Source organism: Pantherophis guttatus, chromosome 2 (assembly GCF_059756535.1).
Source record: "Pantherophis guttatus breed Tessera chromosome 2, ASM5975653v1, whole genome shotgun sequence".
Classification (NCBI taxonomy): domain Eukaryota; kingdom Metazoa; phylum Chordata; class Lepidosauria; order Squamata; family Colubridae; genus Pantherophis; species Pantherophis guttatus.
In genome coordinates this window covers 260256706-260278104 of record NC_142064.1, presented here as the reverse complement: position 1 = coordinate 260278104, position 21399 = coordinate 260256706, and the positions used below count along the sequence as shown (strand labels likewise).

Sequence of the window (21399 nt, the reverse complement as noted above, 5' to 3'; positions counted from 1 at the left end):
CCAAAATTGGTCAAAGACTACCTTGTGGATTATGCAATATATAGAATATGGAATGGGATCATTTGCTGGATGAAAATCTTCAAGTTTGACCAATGAGCTCCCTTAAGGCAAAAGATGGATAGAAAGAGCCATTAGGAGTCTCAGGCCAACCTAAGAGGAGGAGGGAATCTGGTGGGTGGAGAACATCTTATAGGCCCTTTGTTCAAGGGCTTTTGGGGGAGGCTTTCTTAGTCACAATGGGCTCCCCAAGGGGACATGGACACTCCCAAGCCCCTTCCTTTATCTTGCCATTTCAGAGGTGGCACCTCATTTATGGAATGTCCTCCCCAGAGACCCTCAGTTGGCACCCACAGTGGCCGCATTTTGGCACCAGGTGAAAACCCTTCTGTGTTGGGAGGGAGGGAGGGAGGGGAAGGGAGGGAGGAAGGAAGGAAGGAAGGAAGGAAGGAAGGAAGGAAGGAAGGAAGGAAGGAAGGAAGGAAGGAAGGAAGGAAGGAAGGAATCACTAATGTGACTGAGGCTACTATGATGCTACTAAACAGATTTAGGGCCTGGAAACTATAGATACCAAATTTCCATAACATTCACATCTAAATCCCTTTTTAATATCTCATATTTATGTTGCAGGAAAACCTTCAACCTAGGAAGTTTAAAATTTTATCATCTAGTGTGTTAAAGAGAAGTACTGTATAGCAAAATCCTATCTAATTTTTAAAGTCTGTATTCTAACTAGTAAAATCACTGAAAACATTTCTCTATATCTTGGTGTAGCATCCTTTTTTTTACACTAATGGACACTCTTAGGTAACAATTCTGTTCCTAACTAACTTGTTGTCCCCAATTGGGGTCTGAGCCTGGTGCCGAGGCCAATGAAGGACATCAGACACGAGATGCAGGTTTTGATTGCTTTTTATTGGGGTACCCCAAGGAAAAGGGCTCCTGGCCAAAATGCCAAGAGAGCCCAGAACAAAGGATGAAGAAAGCTTTATACATTTTCACTAAAGAAGAAGGCAGGACAAGGCGGGATAGTAAGAAATATCATCTAATAAACATTTTACTAATAATTTTACAGTTTGTTCTATTGGTCTCTAGCTGTCCCTATTCCTAAGCCTTGGCTAATGAATGCCCCAGGAGTTATCTAAGGCCCCTTTTATTTGCTGCAGGCCATCTCTATTCCTAACTTTTAGCTGAGGTCTGCAAGTTGCCTAACTCTAGTTACTTTTATCAGCTTTCTAACTACCCAGACTTGTTACAAGCTTTACACATGCACATTTCCTGTGAATCAGCAGCCTTTGTTCTTGCCAGACAGACTCCACAATTACAGGCTTCCTGACTTACTTTCAAGTGGGTGCCATGACCTGGCTTTATTTTAACAGACAGCCCATCATTCCCCTCCCCCTTTGAATCTGAAAACTATTTAATTTTCCATATTTACCCAACATCAATATCCCTGTACTGGGAGACTCCATAGCTTGCTTACAGGTGGAAAGGCAAAGCAGAAGGCATTGTAATGCACAACAGGTGATTAAGAGAACAATGACTATGCCTGCCAGGGTCATTATTCGGTTCTTAACCAGTTGGAATCAGGCAACCATCCTGTCAGTCAATGCCACCAGCCTTTCCATTCGTCCATGGGGGGTGGGGGGAGGAGTTGCAGCTATCTTTGTGATGTGTGTAGTTCGGCTGTGGAATTCCTCCGATTTGTCCAGAATCTGCACACAGCATTGTTGTCCAAGTAAGGGAGACAAACGTCCTTAGGATGCCATATATCTAGAGCCATCCTATTCTGAACTGAACTGTCATTCTCTGAATGGCTTCTTGATCTTTTGCTGCAGCAATAAAGAAACTCCTCAGTCTCATTAGCTAGGATTTCCTCCACTGCCTGTATACATTGCATGGCATTATTGAGGGTCCAGAGCCCACTGAACAAAGTAAGGGGTTGATAGTTCTTCAGGTACTTTCTGGATCGTTCAAGGTCCCTCTGGTTTCTAATCTTCCTTTCAGGTAAAGTGGGCATAATATAGGTGGGTGGGAGGAGCACAGTTACATAACAAATCATATGGTCTCATCCTGACAGTAGTTAAGCTTTTCTTTCCAGAACAATAACTGAAGTCCCAGTTCTTCTACTGAGGAAGTCACAGGCTGCGCAGTCCAAGAATCAGATGGTGGGTATTTCGTCACTCTGGAAGTGATCTATCCAAGATGCCAGGCCTTCCACTTTTAGTGCCACATGGGTGGTCAGAAGCACTTGAAATGGTCCCTTCCACTTCTGATCCAAGGAGGTTGTTAATCCCCATGTCTTTACAAGCACCCAGTCTGCAGGCTGAAACGGATGTACTGGATGATCTAGTCCAGGGTATTGATTTTCCTGCAGATAACAGGAAAGAAAACTCATAACCCCAGCGAGTTGTCTTACATATTGGTACAAGGTCAGTTCGCCCACCAGTGGGATGGAGGTCTCCTCTGCCTTTAGGGAGGGATGTGGTCGCCCAAAAAGGGCCTCAAAAGAAGCTCAAACCTATTCGCTGTCGAGGTGCAATGTGAAGCCCTAACAACGTGAGTGGCAAAGTTTGCGATGAGGACAGGTGAGCCTCCTGGCATAAGTTGAGCTAGCTGTTGTTTTTTTTTAAATCATTACCTTTTTCTGCCATAGGACTACTTGCCAGGTGGTAGACTGAGTAAAGCTTCCGAGTGATGTTTAACTGTTCACACAAACCTTAGCTGTGAAATATGGGTCACAATCAAAGGATATACTATTTGGCAGCCCAAACCCAGGAATGATTTCTTCCAGTAGGACGTTTACTACTTCATGCTCTCTATTAGTCCTGCAAGCAAAAGCCTCAGGCCATCCTGTGAAGGTCCATGCTAGTCCCACAACATACTCAAAAGCTTGCTTTCTAGGTAATTCAGTGAAGTCTATTTCCCAAATTGTCCCTGGGTAGTTGCCTTTAAGTTGGACTCCTAAGGGGTGGGCGCCTGGCTACTTTTGGATTATTTCTGGCATAGATCAGACAAACTGCTACAGCTTGGGAGGCTGCGGAATAGAGACCCTTGTCTACTACACAGCATGTCACTAAGTCTACCAGTCCCTTTGACCCCCCATTGTGTGCTGGCATGTATTTGTTATAAATGAATCCTCTGAGGTGTATTTGGTAGAATAGGTCTGCCCTCTCCCTTCCACCACCCATCCTTCCTCTCCCTGCCTCCAACTGATGTGGCCCATGTCCCGCCCTTGGGAGTCCAAGAGAGTGGAGAAGTGGGTAGGGAGAAATAGGAATGAGGTAGGCTGTTCATTCTAAGTGTGGTAGGGAGGCTTCCTTAGCAGCTCCATCTGCAGCCCAATTTCCTTTTGTGTAAAGGGGAATCTTAGAATGTCCCTTGACATGTAAGACTGCTACTTGTTTTGTTTGCCAAGCAGCCTCCAATAATTTTAAAATTTGTGGGCTATATTTAACGGTTGATTCTCTTGCATTTAATAATCCTCTTTCCTTCCATAAGGCTCCATGGGCACCCAAGGCTCCAAAGGTATATTTGCTATTAATGTTTGTCCCACAGCCAGCTGTAAGGCTCTAGTTAGAGTGACCAGTTCAGCCAGTTGGGCAGAAATGTTTACTGGTAATGGGTTGACTTCTCCAACTTCCCATGCTGTCACCAATGCATATCCTGCCTTTCTCTGGCCTTCTACCATAAAGCTACCAGCATTCACAATCAGCATTTGGGATCGACTGATCACAAGTCTACCCGTCTGCCAAGCCCCCGCCAGTAGGTCTTTGGACCTACCCTGTCCTGTAGGGACAGGGGGATAGAGAGGGACCCCTCGGACGGCCGAGAGGAATGGGCAGGTTCCTGGGGCCGGAGGCTTGCCCTCTGCGCCGGTGACGGTGGAATGGCGGCCATGGCGGCTGGCCTGAGACCGTGGCAACCGGGATACAAGAATGTGCAGGAGGAGAAGAGGAGAAGCGTTTGAGCAGGGGGCTAGACTAGAAGACCTCCAAGGCCCCCTTCCAGTTCTATTCTGATTGATTGATTGATTGATTGACTTCCAGAATTTGTGAGCCAGCTGGCTCAGGAGTTTTTGGAGGTGAAGTCTGCAAATTATAAAAAGACCATCGGTTCCCCCCACCCACCCACCCCACTTGCTAAAGGGAAAGATTTTGAAAAATCCCGGGGAGAAAGAAACATCCATTGTACAGATTGCCAAACAATTATTATGGATCCAACCAGCTTGTTAAAGGGGAAATTCTTTTATTTTTTAATAGGAAGAAGGAAACATTTATGGGACCAGAGGGAGTAAACTTGGACTGAAAGAGACAGTAAGAAGCCCTTGATAAAAGCCCAAAACTAATGCTGCAATTGATGGGTTGTCTCAGAGATAAAGGGGAAAATAAACTCTTTTCAGTCACTTTTAATTGGAATATCCTTCAGAGAAAGAACTGCCTGGACTGCCCCCTTCCCAGCCATCCAATCAGGAAACTGATCAGGAAAAGCTCTAAAACTGGGCAAAAGAACATCTTATACACCTTTGCCCTTTGTTCAAGGGCTTTTTGGGGAGGCTTCTTTAATCACAACAGGGTCTCTTAGGAGACATACAGAGTCCCAAGCCCCCTCCTTTATCTTGCCTTTCTGTTGGTGGCACCTCGTTTATGGAATGACCTCCCCAGAGTCCCTTAACTGGCACCCACAGCGGCCTCAGTTTGGCACCAGGTGAAGACCTTTGGAAGGAAGGAAGGAAGGAAGGAAAGAAAGGAAGGAAGGAAGGAAGGAAGGAAGGAAGGAAGGAAGGAAGGAAGGAAGGAAGGAAGGAAGGAAGGAAGGAAGGAAGGAAGGAAGGAAGGAAGGAAGGAAGCATGAATATGACTGCAACTACAGTACTACTACTAAACAGGTTTAGGGCTGGGACCTAATTTACAGAACATTCACATCTAAATCTCTTTTAAATATTCCCCAGAAGTGGGGAGATGCAAAGCAGAAACAACCCTAGAGGGAGTCAACAAAGACCTAAGGGAGGGAAGCCCCACCCCTTATTTACATACAGGGAAAAGGCGGAGCTGGCTGCCATCTTGAGTTTGTTGACATGCCTTGGGACACCCTGGCCGTAATCCCCATCCCTTTCGATAGTCTGTTGGGCTAGATCAGCGGCTCTCAATTTGACATATGTGAAGTCAAATAATAAGCATTTTAACATTTCTCATTTTTAACGTATATAGACATTAAAAAGTGCTTTATGAGAGTGTTTCAGACTTATGACCATTGCAGCATCCTCATGATTACTTGATCAAAATTCAGTCGCTTGGCTATTGACTCATATTTATGACAGTTGCAGGGTCCCCAAGTCATATGATAAATTCCCCTTGCCTTCTTTTCCAACCATCCAGGCGCCTTCCCCTGGTACAGTCCATTCCTTGTGGCTGCCACTCCACTCAGCTCCCTCACATGGTTGGGTGGGGGTCAGATGGCTATTCCGCCAGTTCTTGCTCTCTCTCCTCTCTCCCCCGCCCCCTCCTGCTTGCTGGTCTCTCCTGCCACTGCCTCTGCTCCTCCCGTGATTCCCCTGCCTGCCTCCCTTTCTCTCCATCTCCTTCCTCCTCCTCCTTTCTCTCCCTTTCCTCAACCCGTCCTCATGTGTCGCTTCCCCCCCCTCACTTGGTGGGGTGGATGCCAGGTAAGCCAGGAGGCCCCACTTCCTTTCTCTCCCTTCTCCCTCAGGTTTGCCCCCAAAGAGACCCACCTATCCCTCTCGCCCTCTCTCTCTATCCACTGCTCCCCTCCTTTCTCCTGCCAAAACCTCCTCCTTTTCATTCCCTTCTTCCCCCGTGATAGTTAAAATGGGGCAAAGCTCACTTAACTGCTGTCTCACTTGGGAGCAGAAATTTGGGGCTCAATTGTAAGTCCAGGACTACCTGTATTAGGTATGTTCATTAGGATTCCTCATTTGCTCCTTTGCCAAGAGCAGCTTGTCAGTCTTCAGTTCTTTAGATGCTTTGAGGGGTTCCAGAGATCTGCTGTCAGCATTCAAAGTCACCATATCAGTTAAGTTTCACTCCCCTTATTTATTTTTATCTGTCCTTTATTATTTTTACAAATAACTCAAGGTGGCAAACATATCCAACGCATCTTCCTCCTCCTATACCTGTGAGGTTATAAAGCTTATATCAAGTGTAATACTTGCTGAAGCCCTGCTAGGGTTCCTTGGATTATGACAATTATGTGTTAAAAGGAAACGGGAGGAAAAAAGGGGGAAGGAAAGAAAAAAAAGAAGGGGATGATTATAGAATATACGGAATTATGGACACCTACACAATCATTGATTGCAACTAACATGAAACAAACAAGCATGATCCATAAATGGGATGAAGAGCTGTGACAGACATATAAAATCATGATTGACAGGCTTAGCTGTAAGGTATTTTTAATACTGATACACCTGAACACATGATGCTAAAGCTGATAAAGATCCTAGGACACTTCATTTTTATTTTTATTTTTATCCAGACAAATAAAAATCCTGATCAGGTTATTCCTTTATAAGGACTGATTGACTGACCAGGGTGGCATAGAACAATAAAGGAAGCTGAAGTAGCAAAAAGCTAAGGAATTTCTGCTTTAAAGGCTTTTGGAGATCCCTGCTTGGCAAATAGGGAGATTTGTTTATGGTTATCTCTTCTTTTAGGGGAGTGTCATGCAGACACCTTGGAACAAATAGAAAAAGGGCAGAAGGGTCTCTCCAACCAAGGAAGCGTCTGAGAGTGTATGGATCAGAGTTGCTGTGCTGGCATCAAAAAACCTCACTTGTCCCCCTTCACAGTTGAGAGAGATGCGGATCCTCGTGGGCTCCTCAGTCAGGACCAGTTTAGACCATTTTGATGGAGATGCGGCCCAGTAGTTCCCTAGGCTTTTCTGAAACTCCCAGCGCCTGGTCTCATCATCAACATTTGTTAAGTTCGTTGGATTACTGGCAACCCCTACACCCCATCCTTTTCCATCTCCAACCATAACTTCCCAGAAATGTCTCCCTGTGGAGAACTTCTGACAGCCAAGGACACAAGGATAAAATAGAATTCTTAAGCTGTCTGAGAGAAGATATTTTCCTTTAACTTTAACACTTTTTCGATCTTGGGAGACTTCAAGGAGGCGGCCAGGAGTGGCTGTGTCTGGATCCAGAGTTACATTCTCTGTAAGGGGGAAGAGAAGAAGGAAGGAAAAAAACAAGAGCTTCAGCTGCAGGCCTGGTTTGTGTCTTCACCCCCAAGAGTTTAACCCTCTTGTGTGAATGGTGTTCAGCTTCCAAACACCGCGCCCCCCCCCAGGACTGGAAGACTCATTGCTTTTTTAAACAACACCTAAGCATTGCCTGGTCAACAGTCCTCCAACTTTGGCAACTGTAAGACTTGTAGACTTCAACTAACAGAATTCCAATGGCTGATGGGGCTGCTATTGTCCAGGTCCCTCTGCTCCCTTTTCTCCAAGCACTCGGGCTCTCCCACTGTCTTAGTCCCATCCTCTGTTGACTGCCAGCCTGTTCAGCGCTCCTCTGGCCTTCTCCTTCCATTCACTTAGGTTGCCTTCGCCATCTTCCAGTCCATCTGCCTCCCCTCCATCTGCCACACCTTCAGGATACGTTGACTACCTGTGCAGCTTTTGGCTCCTCCCCTCAGCTCTTCATCTCTTGGCTCCACTGATCAATTCCCCTAGTCCAGTGGTTCTCAACCTTCCTAATGCCCTGATGCTCCAACTTTGCTATTTGCTTTGACCCAAAGGACCTAATTTCTGCTCCCAAAGACCTGGTCTCTCACCAACTTATAGTCAGGCAGTAAAATCAAGAGGATGTTATCAGCTTGGTAGGAATTCAAGATTCCTTTCACTCCCAGGTCATATTTTCCCATTTGTCCAGGTATTTCATTCTACAGCAAGATTGACTTCAGTTTTTTAGATTACCGTATTTTTCAGAGTATAAGACGCACCGGAGTATAAGACACAGCTTAGTTTTTGGGGAGGAAAATAGGAAAAAAAAATCTGCCTACCAGGTATTCATCTGGCTATCGTCCTTAGTCTGGTCAGCTTCAGCACATTAGTTTGCTGGCTCTTTATCCCCTGCTTGGGGATAAAAAACAGCTTCTAAGGCACAGCTGAGAGGAAGCAGCAATGAGAAAAGCAGGCAAAGCTTCACTCGGCTGGTACCTGGTTAGGGCTGAAAAAAGCTTCTAAAGAACAGCTGAGAGTCGGAGCAAAGCAGGGAGACTGCTTCACTCAGGGAGTTGAGGGAGCAGGCAAAGCTGGGAAGATTGCTTGCTAGTGCTTCGTTAGTGCCTCCATAGGGCTGAAAAAAAGGTTCAAAAAAGCTACATACGGAGTATAAGATGTACCCCAATTTTCAGCCTCTTTTAGGGGGGGAAAGGTTCATCTTAGACTCCAAAAAATATGGTATGTATAGAATGGAACGGAGCGGAGTAGGAGTAGAGGAGTAGAACAGAACAGAACAGAACAACCGCTTGATTTGGCCAAATGTGATCAGACAAGGAATTTTTCTCCACTGCATTAGCTAATATTGTACATATAAATGGCAAGTAATAGTTCATAAATCATATAATCATTAAAGTTTACTGGATCATCATAGTCTTATATAGTAATTACTCCTATATTTTTCTTTTTGATCTATTATGTTTCTCTTAAAGTTACTGGCATCAGAGCTTAGAATAGCAAGGAATTCCAATTCCTATAACTCATATTTACCTTTCTGTAGTTGAAGTCCACTTTCCAGAGTATCTGGGGAAGAAAAGGGAAGAATTCAGCATCTCATCCCTGGAACTGGAGCAACAGAAGGGCCTCCCTCAGATTCCCTGGTTTGCTTTCCTTGGCCTCAGATCAGGAAATAAGGAATAGGGAAAGCTACAAGCCACAATGTCATTGGTGGCTATATATATATTCCATCAGGTATAAATATATTCCACTATACATTCCGTATACAGATAGTCCTCAATTTACAACTATTTCTTTAGTGAAATTATAACAGCACTCACAAAAGTGCTTTAGGACTGGTTCTCACACTGATCACTGTTGCAGCCTCCCCAGTCACGTGTTCATACTTGGGGACCAGCTTGTATTTACGATGGTTGCAGCATCCCATGATTCTGGGATTGTCCTCTTCAACCTTCCTGGGAAGCTTCTCACATGCAAAGTCAATGGGGGAATCCAAATTCATTTATCAACCATGATTCACTTAAGTGCTGTCATTTTCTGAATAACTCTGGCAAAAAAGTTCGTAAAATGGGGCATTTCTCACTTAACAACTGCCTTGCTTAGCAACAGAAATTTTCAGCTCAACGGAGGTCGTAAGTCAAGAACTACCTGCATAGATTCCATTATACTTAGTGGAAACTTATTCTGCTTCCCCAGTGATCAGAGCATTTGGGTTTGGGCTACGAAGAATACAGGTTGTATCGTCTTACAATCCTAACTGAGACACTGATCCTGAAATTGATCCCTCTTTGATCCATGTGACACTGACCCAGAATCTCTCTTGGATGCTCAAAATCTCATCCAGTGTAAAACCCCAGCGGCTGTTTTTTACCTCTCAGTTTTTTCATGGCGCTTTTCAGAAGCTCAGTCATATCACTGTAATCCCAGATTGTCCACTTTGGCCCTAGAAGTAAATCCACCGGATTTCCATATGTTTCCTTTGCCTGATATCTGGCAAGACAAAATAGCAAAACAACAGAGTTGGAAGGGACCTTGTAGGTCATCTAGTCCAACACACATACACCAGCACCAAAGCAGGAGACCCCACACCGTTTCTGACAGATGGCAGTCCGGCCTCTTCTTGAAAGCTTCCAGTGATGAAGCTCCCACAACGTCTGAAGGCACAGCTCTTCCAGTGGTTCATTCTCCTCAGTCAGAATTTTTCTCTTATTTCCAGGTTGAATCCCTCCTTGATCAGTTTCCATCCATTATTCCTTGTCTGGCCTTCAGGTGCTTTGGAAATCTGGTTGACCTCCTCCTCTCTGTGACAGACCCTCAAATATTGGAACACTGTTGCTATCATGTCTCCCCTGGTCCTTCTCTTCACTAGACTAGCCATGCCCAGTTCCTGCAACCATTATCAACCTGCCAATAGAAGCTTTCTAAACCATCAGATGGTGCTTGAGGATTGGCTAGCTACAGGATCCAATCTGAGTTGGTCACTGGAGGTTTTGACTTCTGAGCTTTCAGACTCGTGCTGGAGCCCATCTTTAGGAAACTTCTCTCTCTCTCTCTCTCTCTCTCTCTCCAGAATGTGTGCACTGGGCTGTTCTACGCATTGTATTTATGTGGTGCCTGGTTGTGTGTGGCTTTTAGTTGTTAAGTGGGGTGTTGATGGACAGCTATTAACTCATTGATTGTCATTTTCTTGTGTTGCCCTGTCCTCGGATCCTAAGTACCTGGTAAGCTGGTGGGAAATCAGCACTCCTGTTGACTGAGAAGGGCCCTGTTTCCATGGCTTCAGTCATTTCTCTGGCTAGCTATTCAAATATGGGCACCATGTGCGACTCAGTGGATCCTGATCCAGAACTGCACTCATCCACCTTAAAGGAGATGATCTAATAAAGGCCACTAAGTTTCAGTTTTGGGGCTCCCTACTCTTGAAAATTCTTGTGAATCTCTTGGCCAAAACAATGGATTGTATCTTACCAAATGACTGAAGACACATGACTACTATGGGTGACGTAGGTAATTAGACGATGGATATAACATTCAAACTGATCTTGATGGATTTTAGTTCTGCATTTAACACAATTCTTCCACATAGACTAGTGTCTATCTAAACTTCAGGACCTTGGACTTTCAGATGATAGAACAATGGTAGGATTCATCTCCAGGGGGTGGGATGAGTCTGCCTATCGAGAGGAGGTGGAGCAGTTGCTTTCAATGTGTGGAGACAATAATTTGGTCCTTACCACCAATAAGACCAAGGAGTTTATAGTGGACTACAGAAGGAATGTATCAGATATCCAGCCCTCGCTTATCAATGGAGACGAGGTGGAACAAGTGGCCAGTTTTAGGTTATCATAAAAGAGGATCTGACCTGGGGTGCTCACACTGCAGCACTGGTCAAAAGGGCCCAGCAGAGAATATAATACTTGAGACTACTCAGGAAAAAACAACCGAATGAAAAACTGCAGGTGACCTTCTACCGCTGCACTATAGAGAGTATCTTAACTTACTGCACCTGTGTATGGTTTGCCAATTGCACTGTGGCAGATAGGACAGTGCTCCAGAGGGTTAAGATCATTGCCCAGAGGATCATTGGTTGCCCCCTCCCCTCCTTGGAAGAGCTTTATAGCTCCTGCTGCCTTAAGAAAGTTCAAAACGTTCCTAAAGATCCATCTCATCCTGGGCACCCCTTTTGTTGAACTATTGCCATCTGGCAGACGGTAAATTAAAACAAGGACAAATAGGCTGAAAACAGCTTCTATCCCAGAGCGGTAACTATGTTGAATTCTACTGTATAGTGCAATACTAATGCAGTATCACAGGTTTTCAATTTAATTGTGTAAAATGTGAAAGATATGTGGTTTTTATTATTATTAGTAGTAGTAGTAGTATGATGTACACTGAAGATGGCATTTAATTTCGTTGTACGAGGTGCAATGACACCAAAATAAACTTAGATTTAAAGGTAATACAATGAAATTGCAGATAACATCTGTCACAATGTCCCTGTAATCACAATTCAGGTGTTTGGCAACTGGCATGTATTTATGACAGTTGCATTACTTGGAATAGCTTACATCCTACAATACCTTTAAAACCATCAAACATCTGTCTCTTCTTAGAAAGGACTCAATAGGTGGAAAAAAATGCCAAATTAAATCTAAATGTCTGGTTGAGTGTGTGATGGACTATAACAATTCACCATATCAAATACTGCTAATTATGTCCTGTTGAGGTTTCTAAGGAAATTGATGAGTATTTGTTAGCAACCAGTTACAACGGCTCTCAAAAAACTGACCCACAACCATTTTCACCCTTAACATCTGTCACAGTGTCCCTGTAATCACTATTCTGGTGCTTGGCAACTGGCATGTATTTATGATAGTTGCATTATTTGGAAGAGCTTACATCCTACAATGATACCTTCAAAACCATCAAACATCTGTCTCTTCTTGGGAAAGATTCAATAGGCAGATAAAACGGCCAAATTCAGTCTAAACGTCTGGCTGACTATGTAACCAACAATAATTGATCATCTCAAATATTGCTAATTATATTGTGTTGAAGTTATCTGAGGAAATGTCTAAAAAGCCCTGAAATAGAGTACGCAATCTTTATATTAAAATACTGTGAAATACAGAAAGACCTTTCCAAAATAGGAAAACTGCTGGAGGAGCTGCTGATCTCTGAGACTGTAAAGAAAAGGGTGGATTTACTTACTTCTTCAAGATGCTTCCAATGTCCTAAAAAAAGAGAGAGACAACGCATTGAAAGGAGCCATTTCCTAGGCAGAAAATTAAATTCTTACATTTACAAAACAAATGAGTGAAACCTCTGGACAACTAGACACTAACAGACATATAAAGTACTTCCATTTTTTTAAATAAAAAAAAATCCCATTGCTCTTTTTTCCTCAGCTGTTCAATCTCTTTTGGAGAGGTATTGTTTTTACTTTTTTGCCTGAGAAAAATTATACCTCAGTTGAATTCAACACAATTACAGAATATATATATATATATATATATATATATATATATATATATATATATATATATATATAAAACATAATAGCAAAAAGAAAAGACCATTTGAAAAACAAAACAGTGCATCAATAGAATAAAAACATGCCCTGCATTTATGCTTCCAGAATGAAGGCACTTTGGAAAATCCAGGTGGTTATAATACTTTGTAGAAAGAGAGACAAATAAACACTAGCGAAAATGGAAGAAGAAATAAAGCTCATTTCCATAAATATAAATGGTTTAAACTCACCAAGCAAAAGACATCAAATGTTTACAAGGTTGCAAAAATTAGAGGCAGACATAATTACATTACAAGAAGTACACATAAGAAAACAACAGAAAAAACTACTTGAAAATAAAAAATTAGGAGTAATATATACATCTTTAGGAAATTGCAAAAAAAGGGGAGTGGTAACATATATTAGAGATCATATAAGATCTAAACTGATTTACACTGATAAAGAAGGCCGAGTCTTAATGGTAGAACTAAAATTGGAAATAAAAACAATATTGTTAGTAGCTATTTATGCTCCAAATGGAAACCAATTAGATTTTTAGAAAAAATTACATGACAAACTAAAGGAGTTGGACTACGAAAATGTATGCATTGTCGGCGACTTTAACGCGATAGTAAACTTACGAGAAGATTAACACAGCACTAGGAAGAATAAAATTAAAAGGAAGACATTGCCACAAACATTCAAAGATTTAGTACAAGAAATGAGCCTACACGACACCTGGCGAGAACTAAATACCAAAACAAAACAATATACATATTTCTCGGGCCCACATCAATCGTGGTCCAGGCTGGATATGGCTTGGATGACACCTCAACTAAGTAAAGAAACACACGAAGTAGAAATTATGTCTAGTATATGGGCCGATCACAATCCTATCAAAATAGTCTGGAAAGGTTTCCGAAAACAGAAGAGATGGAAAATGAACACAAGTATAATAAAGGAAAAAGAATATCAGCAAATGATAAAAAAGGAAATCAAGATATTTCTACAAATAAATACAAAAGACACAACATCGTTACAAAACCTATGGGATACCACGAAAGCCTATATTAGAGGCCTAACTATTGCATATATGGCAAGAAAGAAAAAGGAGAAACAAAGAATCAGAAATGAATTATTGGAAGAAATTAAGACAGAGGAACTTAAATTACAACAACAGCCCAACAACACGAGTGTGCTACAAAAGCTAAATTTGGCCAAACATAAACTGAATCTAACCACAAAAACTGAATTGGCACAGAAAATAAGAATGGTAAAACAAAATAATTTTGAACATGCTAACAAAACTGGACGCTGGTTAGCATATAAGCTAAAAAAGCAAACAGAAAAAAGAATTATACACCAACTCCAAGACGAATCAGGAACTCTTTACCACACACATCTGGAGAAGAAAAACATAGCCAAAAATTTTTTTCAAAAACTTTATCACCAGGAAGAGGTCCCGGAAGACCAAATAAAAAAATACCTCCAAAAAACCAATCTCATGCACTTCACAGAAGATCACAGAGAGATGTTAAACCGGCCCATAACAATGCTGGAACTAATGGAAGTCCGCAAAAAACAAAAGAACAATAAGACTCCAGGACTGGATGGAATTCCTACTGAATTCTATAAACTTTGTCAACAATCGATAGACCAAATACTGTTACAAGTTTTTAACGAAGCACTACTGATAGCAGAAATTCCAAAATCTTGGACAGAAACTATTATTACATTAATACACAAAGAAGACTCAGATCCGATGCAAATTAAAAATTACAGACCAATTTCATTACTCAACGTGGACTATAAGCTATTCATGTCAATACTAGCTCAGAGACTCAAAGCAATAATACATAACTATATACATCCAGACCAAAACGGTTTCATACCTAAAAGACAAATAAAGAATAATTTGAGAATGATTATAGATATTCTGGAATATTATGATAAGATAGACAGAGAAATGGCCATAATCTCCCTTGATGCCCAGAAGGCCTTCGACAATTTGAATTGGTCTTTTTTCACAAAACAACTTGAACTAATGAACTGTGGAGAGAAATTTCATAACCTGATTTAAAAAATTTATTCCCAACAAACAGCAAAAATCTCAATAAACGGTGACATGACACAAATTTTCGATATTCAGAAAGGAGTACAACAAGGATGTCCCATGTCACCGCTAATATTTATAATAGCATTGGAGGTATTATTAAATGAAATAAGGAACGAGGAAGAAATCAAAGGACTCAAGATCCAGGGAGAGGAGTACAAATTGCTCGCCTTTGCAGACGACGTAATTTTCAACTTGGAAAACCCAAGACGATCTGGACCCAGACTGATGTCGATGATAGAACAATACGGGGAAGTCGCGGGCCTCAAAATAAACAAACAAAAAACAAAAATAATGACGAAAAATATGACCCAGACTCAAAGATCGGAATTAGAAGAAGAATTAGGAATCCAATTAGTAAAGAAGATAAAATATTTAGGTATTTGGCTGATGGCGAAAGCAACCACGATCAAAGAAGACAATTACACGAAATTACTAAAAGAAATTAAAAAAGACTTGGAAATCTGGAACAGGCTATAATTGTCATTGATGGGCAGAATCAGTTCAATTAAAATGAATATATTACCGAGGGTACTATATCTATACCAGGTAGTACCATTACATCCAGGAAGGGACTTCTTCAAAAATCTCAACAAAATTACAATGACCTATATATGGCAGGGAAAGAAGGCCAGAATTAAGATTAAAGCGCTACAAGACACACGAGACAGAGGAGGCCTCGCAGTACCAGACTGGGAGCTATATTATAAAGCAGCCGGATTGACCTGGATCAAAGAATGGATGAGATTAGATGACAAAAGAATGTTATATCTAGAAGGCTTTGATCTCATATGAGGATGGCACGCGTTCCTATGGGATGGACCAGACAAACAACACATGTACTTCCAAAGACACATAATTCGGGCCTCACTCTTCAAGATTTGGCAGGGAATTAAGAAAACTTATTATACTAAAATACCAAAATGGTGGTCCCCGATGGAGGCATTGATATTTCCAAATACCCTTGAAATCGGAAAGATTATGAGATACCAAGATTTACTGAATCATGAAGGAGAACTTACTCCAAGACATCAACTCCAAAATGGCGATATAAATATTGATTGGTGGCACTATACTCAAATATACTCAAGATACAAGGCGGATAAAATTAAATATGGAATTGCAAAAGATCTGAACGAACTGGACAGAATTTTATTAGGAGCAGACCAGAAAATGATTACTAAAACATATAACTACCTTTTGAGAGACAAATTAATAGAAGAAACAGTTAAACATAATATGACAATGTGGGCCAGGGACATAGGACATAATATTCAATTGGCAGACTGGGAGAAATTATGGAAGCAGAACATAAAAGTGACAAGAGCCACATCTTACAAGGAGAACCTCATTAAGATGTTTTATAGATGGCACTTACCACCAGCCCGACTTGCTAAAATACACCCAAACACTTCGGCGTTGTGTTGGAAATGTAAATCAAAAAAGGGGACATATTATCACACTTGGTGGAAATGTAGGAAAGCCCAACACTATTGGCAAGATATAAAAAATATTATCGAAGAAATAACGAACATTCAAATAGAAAACAGTCCAGAATTTTTTCTATTTGGCATGATAACGGCACAACATCTTAAGGAAACGAAATATCTCATCATACATATCTTGACAGCAGCAAGACTACTGTTCGCGCAAAACTGGAAATCAGACCAACTCCCATCCAAAGACAAAATCGTTGCAAAGATAACAGAGTGTGCTGAAATGGATAGATTGACGCTGGAACTCCAGGAAAAGGAAGAAAGCGAATACTATCTTGTATGGCACCAATGGTATCAATGGCTGGAAAGGAAAATCAGCAAAAATGTAGAGGACAGAAATTAGGGTAAAGAATTTCACAAGGAGATGAACCCATAAGAAATGTAAATTTGTAGTGAAAAGTTATAACATTGGAATTAGACATTTAATAATTACTCTTTATTAAACTATATAAGCTCAATGACATATATTCTGTTGATGACAAAAGCGTAAATGTAAAATGTTAGGTGGGTTTGTAGGTGGTGGGTTTTTTGTTTGTCTTTGTATTGTATTGTATTGTATTGTCTTTATATCTGTGTTTATATTTTAATAATAAAAAAAATTAAAAAAAAAAACTTTGTAGAAAGAGATCAGTGTTGGGTTTTTCCTTGCCTGGAGATTAAGGGGAAGGGGAGACCCTACAAAGAACACCCACCACTACATCCTCTAATAGGGGACAGGAACCTCAAATTGTGAAGAATATAGAGACAGTGACCAGTACTTTGAATTCCTGCTTTTTGCATGGCCTGCTTTTTCTGTATCAAATTATGAATCTCTAATTTAAGCCAATACAGTTAGTCCTTGACTAAATAGCTCATTTGGTGACCGTTCCTTTCCATAGAAAGAGTCAAATGCAGCCAGAATCCTACATGCAGACATGGGAAGGTATATCAACCTCCACAAGAGAAGAATGGATGGAAAAAATGATGGAGCTAGAAAAAATGACAAAATTGACTGCTTTAATTAGATCTGACCCATTGCTTCTACTTGGAAGCTGCTTCTAAACTTTCTGCTTGAGATAGAAAAAAAAAAAAGAACTCTTGATACTTGATTTTTCTTATTAGACTAATCTGTTTTTATACACATGGCTAATAATGAGTAAATACAAAAAAATAACTTGAGGCTGTAATTTTATTTTCTATTTTACTGTGCTGAAAATGTTTTGTTTTCCCTTTATCTGACACTTCTTTCCCATTCTTATCCTTCTCCATTTCCCTATTTTCTTCATTTCCATTTGTACTTTTCACTATTATAATTTCAATTAAATTTCTGGGGAGGGGGAAGGGAAGAGTCAAAAAGAGTTTTCTGTGGAGGGGCTAAAGCAGGCTATTCCATTTCATCATTGGTACACCATGATACCAAAAAAATGCTGAGTCAGAGAGGAGCAATAAAGGTGATAAGGGCTCTGGAGGCCAAACTGTACAATGAATGGCAAAGGGGACACGGTAGGCTCAGCCTAACAAAGAGAAGGCTTAGGGGAGACCCTACCACCATCTTCCAATACTTGGAAGGCTGTCATAGAGAAAAGGGCATCGATTTAGTCTCCGTAGCACCTGAAGGCAGGACAAGAGGCACGGGGTGAAAACTCATCACAAAGAGATCCAACCTAAAATACAGAAGAATTTCCTGACAGTGAGAAGTATTTATCAGTGGAACAGCTTCCCTCCCAGAGTTCTGGGTGATCCATCACTGGAGGCTTCCAATAATAGATTTCTTCTGGATGGAATAAGGACTCTGCCTTCTGCAGAGAAGACCTCCAAGGTCCCTTCCAGCCCTAGGATTCTATGATCTCAACTTCCTGACTGACCTGTAAGAGTTTGCTGGCTGGCTGCTGAAGCTTCTCTTCTATCTCCTGGATGAGAGGGTCAAGAGAGCCCAGTTCCTCCATGTGCTTGGCCAAACCCTTCTCCTTTCTTGCCATAATATCCTTCTCCGTTTCTTCCATTTGAGTCAATAGAAGCTTCTCCTGTGCTTCTAACCAGAGGTGTAGCTCTCTGAATTCAGCCATTACACTTTTTTTCACTTTGTCGATGCGATCCTAGAACAAGAAAGAAAAAGGAAATGGCATAATTTTATTTTATTTTAATTATTTTATTTAATAATTTTAATTTTGTCATGATAATTAAATGGATTCCTTGAAGAATCCAAAAGTGAAGTGGGAGAATTTCCTAGGAAGAAAAAAATCCTTTTGACATTAAAAAACACAAGGGGGAAGTTTCTAAAAAGAAAAAAAAAGGCTCCAGTTTAAATGATCTCTCATGAAAATTTTCTTAGCAATCAGGGATTTCAAAAATGTAGACAGAAAAATGTTTGTGTTCACAATTTTTTCAGTGATGAAATACGATTTGCCTTAATTTATTAAGCAAGCCAAACCTATTGCATAAAACACAGCTCATGGGATAGGGGCACTTAACCCAACTGAGACTCATTCAGCCAATGGTGACATCTCAGTCCCCAGGTTAAGAACAACTTCTGTGCCCCACACAGTCTTTAACTTTGAATTAATTTAAGTCAGAACTTGTACTTACAAACAGGCTGCCTATTATCAAAGATGGCGAATGAGGTTCTCCTTCCTATTAGCTCAGAAGCTCCTCACCGTTGGATCAATACTTACAAGCATCTCCTGCACTGTTTGCTCTGTGTCTCCTTTGTATGTCGCTATTTTTTCTTTCTGCTCCTTCTGAGCCTTCAGGCAATCCTCCACCTTGATCTGAAAAATATAAGTTTTGAGTTTCTTTTCTGTAAAGAATTACATCGGAGGGAAGACCCAGTTAGAAGGCCCAGTATATTCAATCATCATAAATACATGACAGTTGGCAAACGTCCAAATTTTGATCCTGTGACCATGGAATGCCTGCAATGATCACAAGGGTAAAAAACATTCTGTCACTTTTTTCATTGCCAAGGACTCCCTGCAAGGGCATTAAAGTGAGCTGCCTGAGTCTCCTGGTTGCAGTCATCCCAGAAGCATCACTGAGAAATGAAAGTTTGGGCTGATCCAGCAGGAGTGGTTTTTGGCCTCTGCACTCAAGATTTGGACTCCATGACAATTTCGCTCTAGAGCAAATGAGGAAAGGGAGCTGGTGAAGGGAGCCTATTTCTTCCTACAGGCAATTTCTGTTGCTAAGCAAGACAGTTAAGTGAAGTTTTGTCTCATTTTACAACCTTTCTTCCAAATGTTGTTAAGTGAATCACTGCCGTTGTCAGGTTAGTCACACAGCAGTTAAGCGAATCTGGCTTCTCCATTGACTTTGTTTATCAGAAGGTGGAAAAGGGTGAACACAAGAGCCCAGGACAACACAATACAATTGACAAGCACCTGAATTTTGATCAGTGACAACAGGGATGTCAACCTGTTTTTTCAACATTGCAGGCAGGGAGATAAGGGGTGGGATGAAGCAGGAGGAAGCAAGTAAACTAGTAAAAAGACTGCGAAGGCTGGCACTGGATGCCCCTCCAAAGCGATTCCTCCTGGCTGATTCCTACCTGGGATTCCTGGAAAGCCTCCTCCGCAGGGATCACCCAGTGGCCCCTGTGCTCTCTGGATCGGTCGCAGACCAAGCAGATGAGAGTCTGGTGGTCCTTACAGAAGAGCTTGAGGGGCTCCCGGTGTTTCGGGCAGAAGCTCCCTCCTTCCTCGCCCCAAGGACCTCCGCATCGCCCGGCCACTTCAGCCACCCGCGCCAGCTGCCTGTTGGGGAGGAGGCTGCGGGGCGCGAAGGTCTGCCTGCATTGGGGGCAGGAAGCCTCCGATTCCGACGTCCCCCAACTGCGGGTCAGGCAGCCCCGGCAGAAGTTGTGGCCGCACTGGGGGATGAGCAGGGGGTCCTGGAAAAAGTCCCGGCAAAGGGAGCAGGTGGCTTCTCCCACCAAATCCTGCAAGGGCGCTTTGGCTGCCATCGCCGCTTCCTCCGCCGGGAAAGGAAAGAGAAAGTTAAGTTTTGCTTCTTTTCCTCCGAATCAGCTGACCGCCTTTGGGCTGTGGCTAGGCAGGAAACCAGAATGAATTGTTGCTGCTCTTGCGGGCATCTTCGCTGGCTTCTTAAAGAAGAAGGACAGTATTTTAAAAGGAACAAATTGGGGAGGAGGAAAAATTCAAGGTACGGAGCCCCGATCAGTTATTCTCAGCCCAACCAGCTCGTTAAAGGGAAAATTGTTTCAAAAACTGGAGAGAAGCAAATATCCCTGGGACGAACCCCAACCATTTACAATTGATCCTGTTAAAGAGAGTAAACAAGTTTAAAATATTGGGGAGAAGCCAACATTCATGGGATCCCCTCCCCCCCCCGATCAATTATTGATCCACACATTCTGCTAATGGAGAGGTGGGGAATCACGGCCCCTTTATGACTGGTGGGTTTCAAATGGTATATATAGGGTCTCTTCTGATTGGTTGATTGATTGACTTCAACACCCGAAAGGGCCACTGTCCGTTCCTTGTGGCTGCCACTCCACTCTGGTCCCTTTGCTCAGGCCCTCCACTTGCCCTGCTCGGCTGGACTCTGCTGTCTTCTCCTTCCCGCCGGTCCCTTCTGGGGTCTCCTCTCAGCAGGCGGATCAGGCAGTGGTGGGGGTGATCAGATGGCCAGTCGGCCCTTCTCCCTCCCTCCCTCTCTCTCTCTCCCTCCTGTCTCTGCTCCTCCTTCGATTCCCCTGCCTGCCTCCCTTTCTCTCCATCTCTTTCCCCTTCCTCCTCCTCCTCCTCCCCCTCCCCTTTCCTCAGCTTTCCCTCAGACTTTCCCCTATATTTCCGCCCACTCCGTAATCAATTAGAAGCTTTATATAACATTGAAAGTGATCTTGATGGATTAAATGGAACGCAATAAAATTTAATAAGGACGAAAGGAGTTACAAGTAACCTTCAATTTATGACTATTTGTTAGCAACCAGGTACAAACGGCTCTGGGGGGAAAAAAGGGCTTAAAACCATTTTCACACTTAACATCTGTTGCAGTGTCCCTGTAGTCACAATTTGGGTGCTTTCAGACTGGCAGGTATTTATGATAGTTGCATTACTTGGAAGAGCTTACATCCTACAATGATA

At 42.1% G+C, this 21399-nt stretch overlaps 1 protein-coding gene across 1 annotated transcript; it reads right to left on the bottom strand.

Moving 5' to 3' along the window:
- Positions 1-6392: 6392 nt before the first annotated feature.
- Positions 6393-20999, bottom strand: LOC148115673 (zinc finger protein RFP-like). Its single transcript, XM_087888168.1, has 7 exons — positions 19842-20999; positions 18970-19065; positions 18163-18393; positions 12409-12431; positions 9569-9687; positions 8731-8763; positions 6393-7172 (listed from the first exon to the last, which is right to left on the bottom strand). The coding sequence occupies exons 1-7, from the start codon at positions 20253-20255 to the stop codon at positions 6667-6669; spliced, it is 1422 nt and encodes a 473-aa protein (XP_087744294.1). The 5' UTR covers positions 20256-20999; the 3' UTR covers positions 6393-6666.
- Positions 21000-21399: the final 400 nt, after the last annotated feature.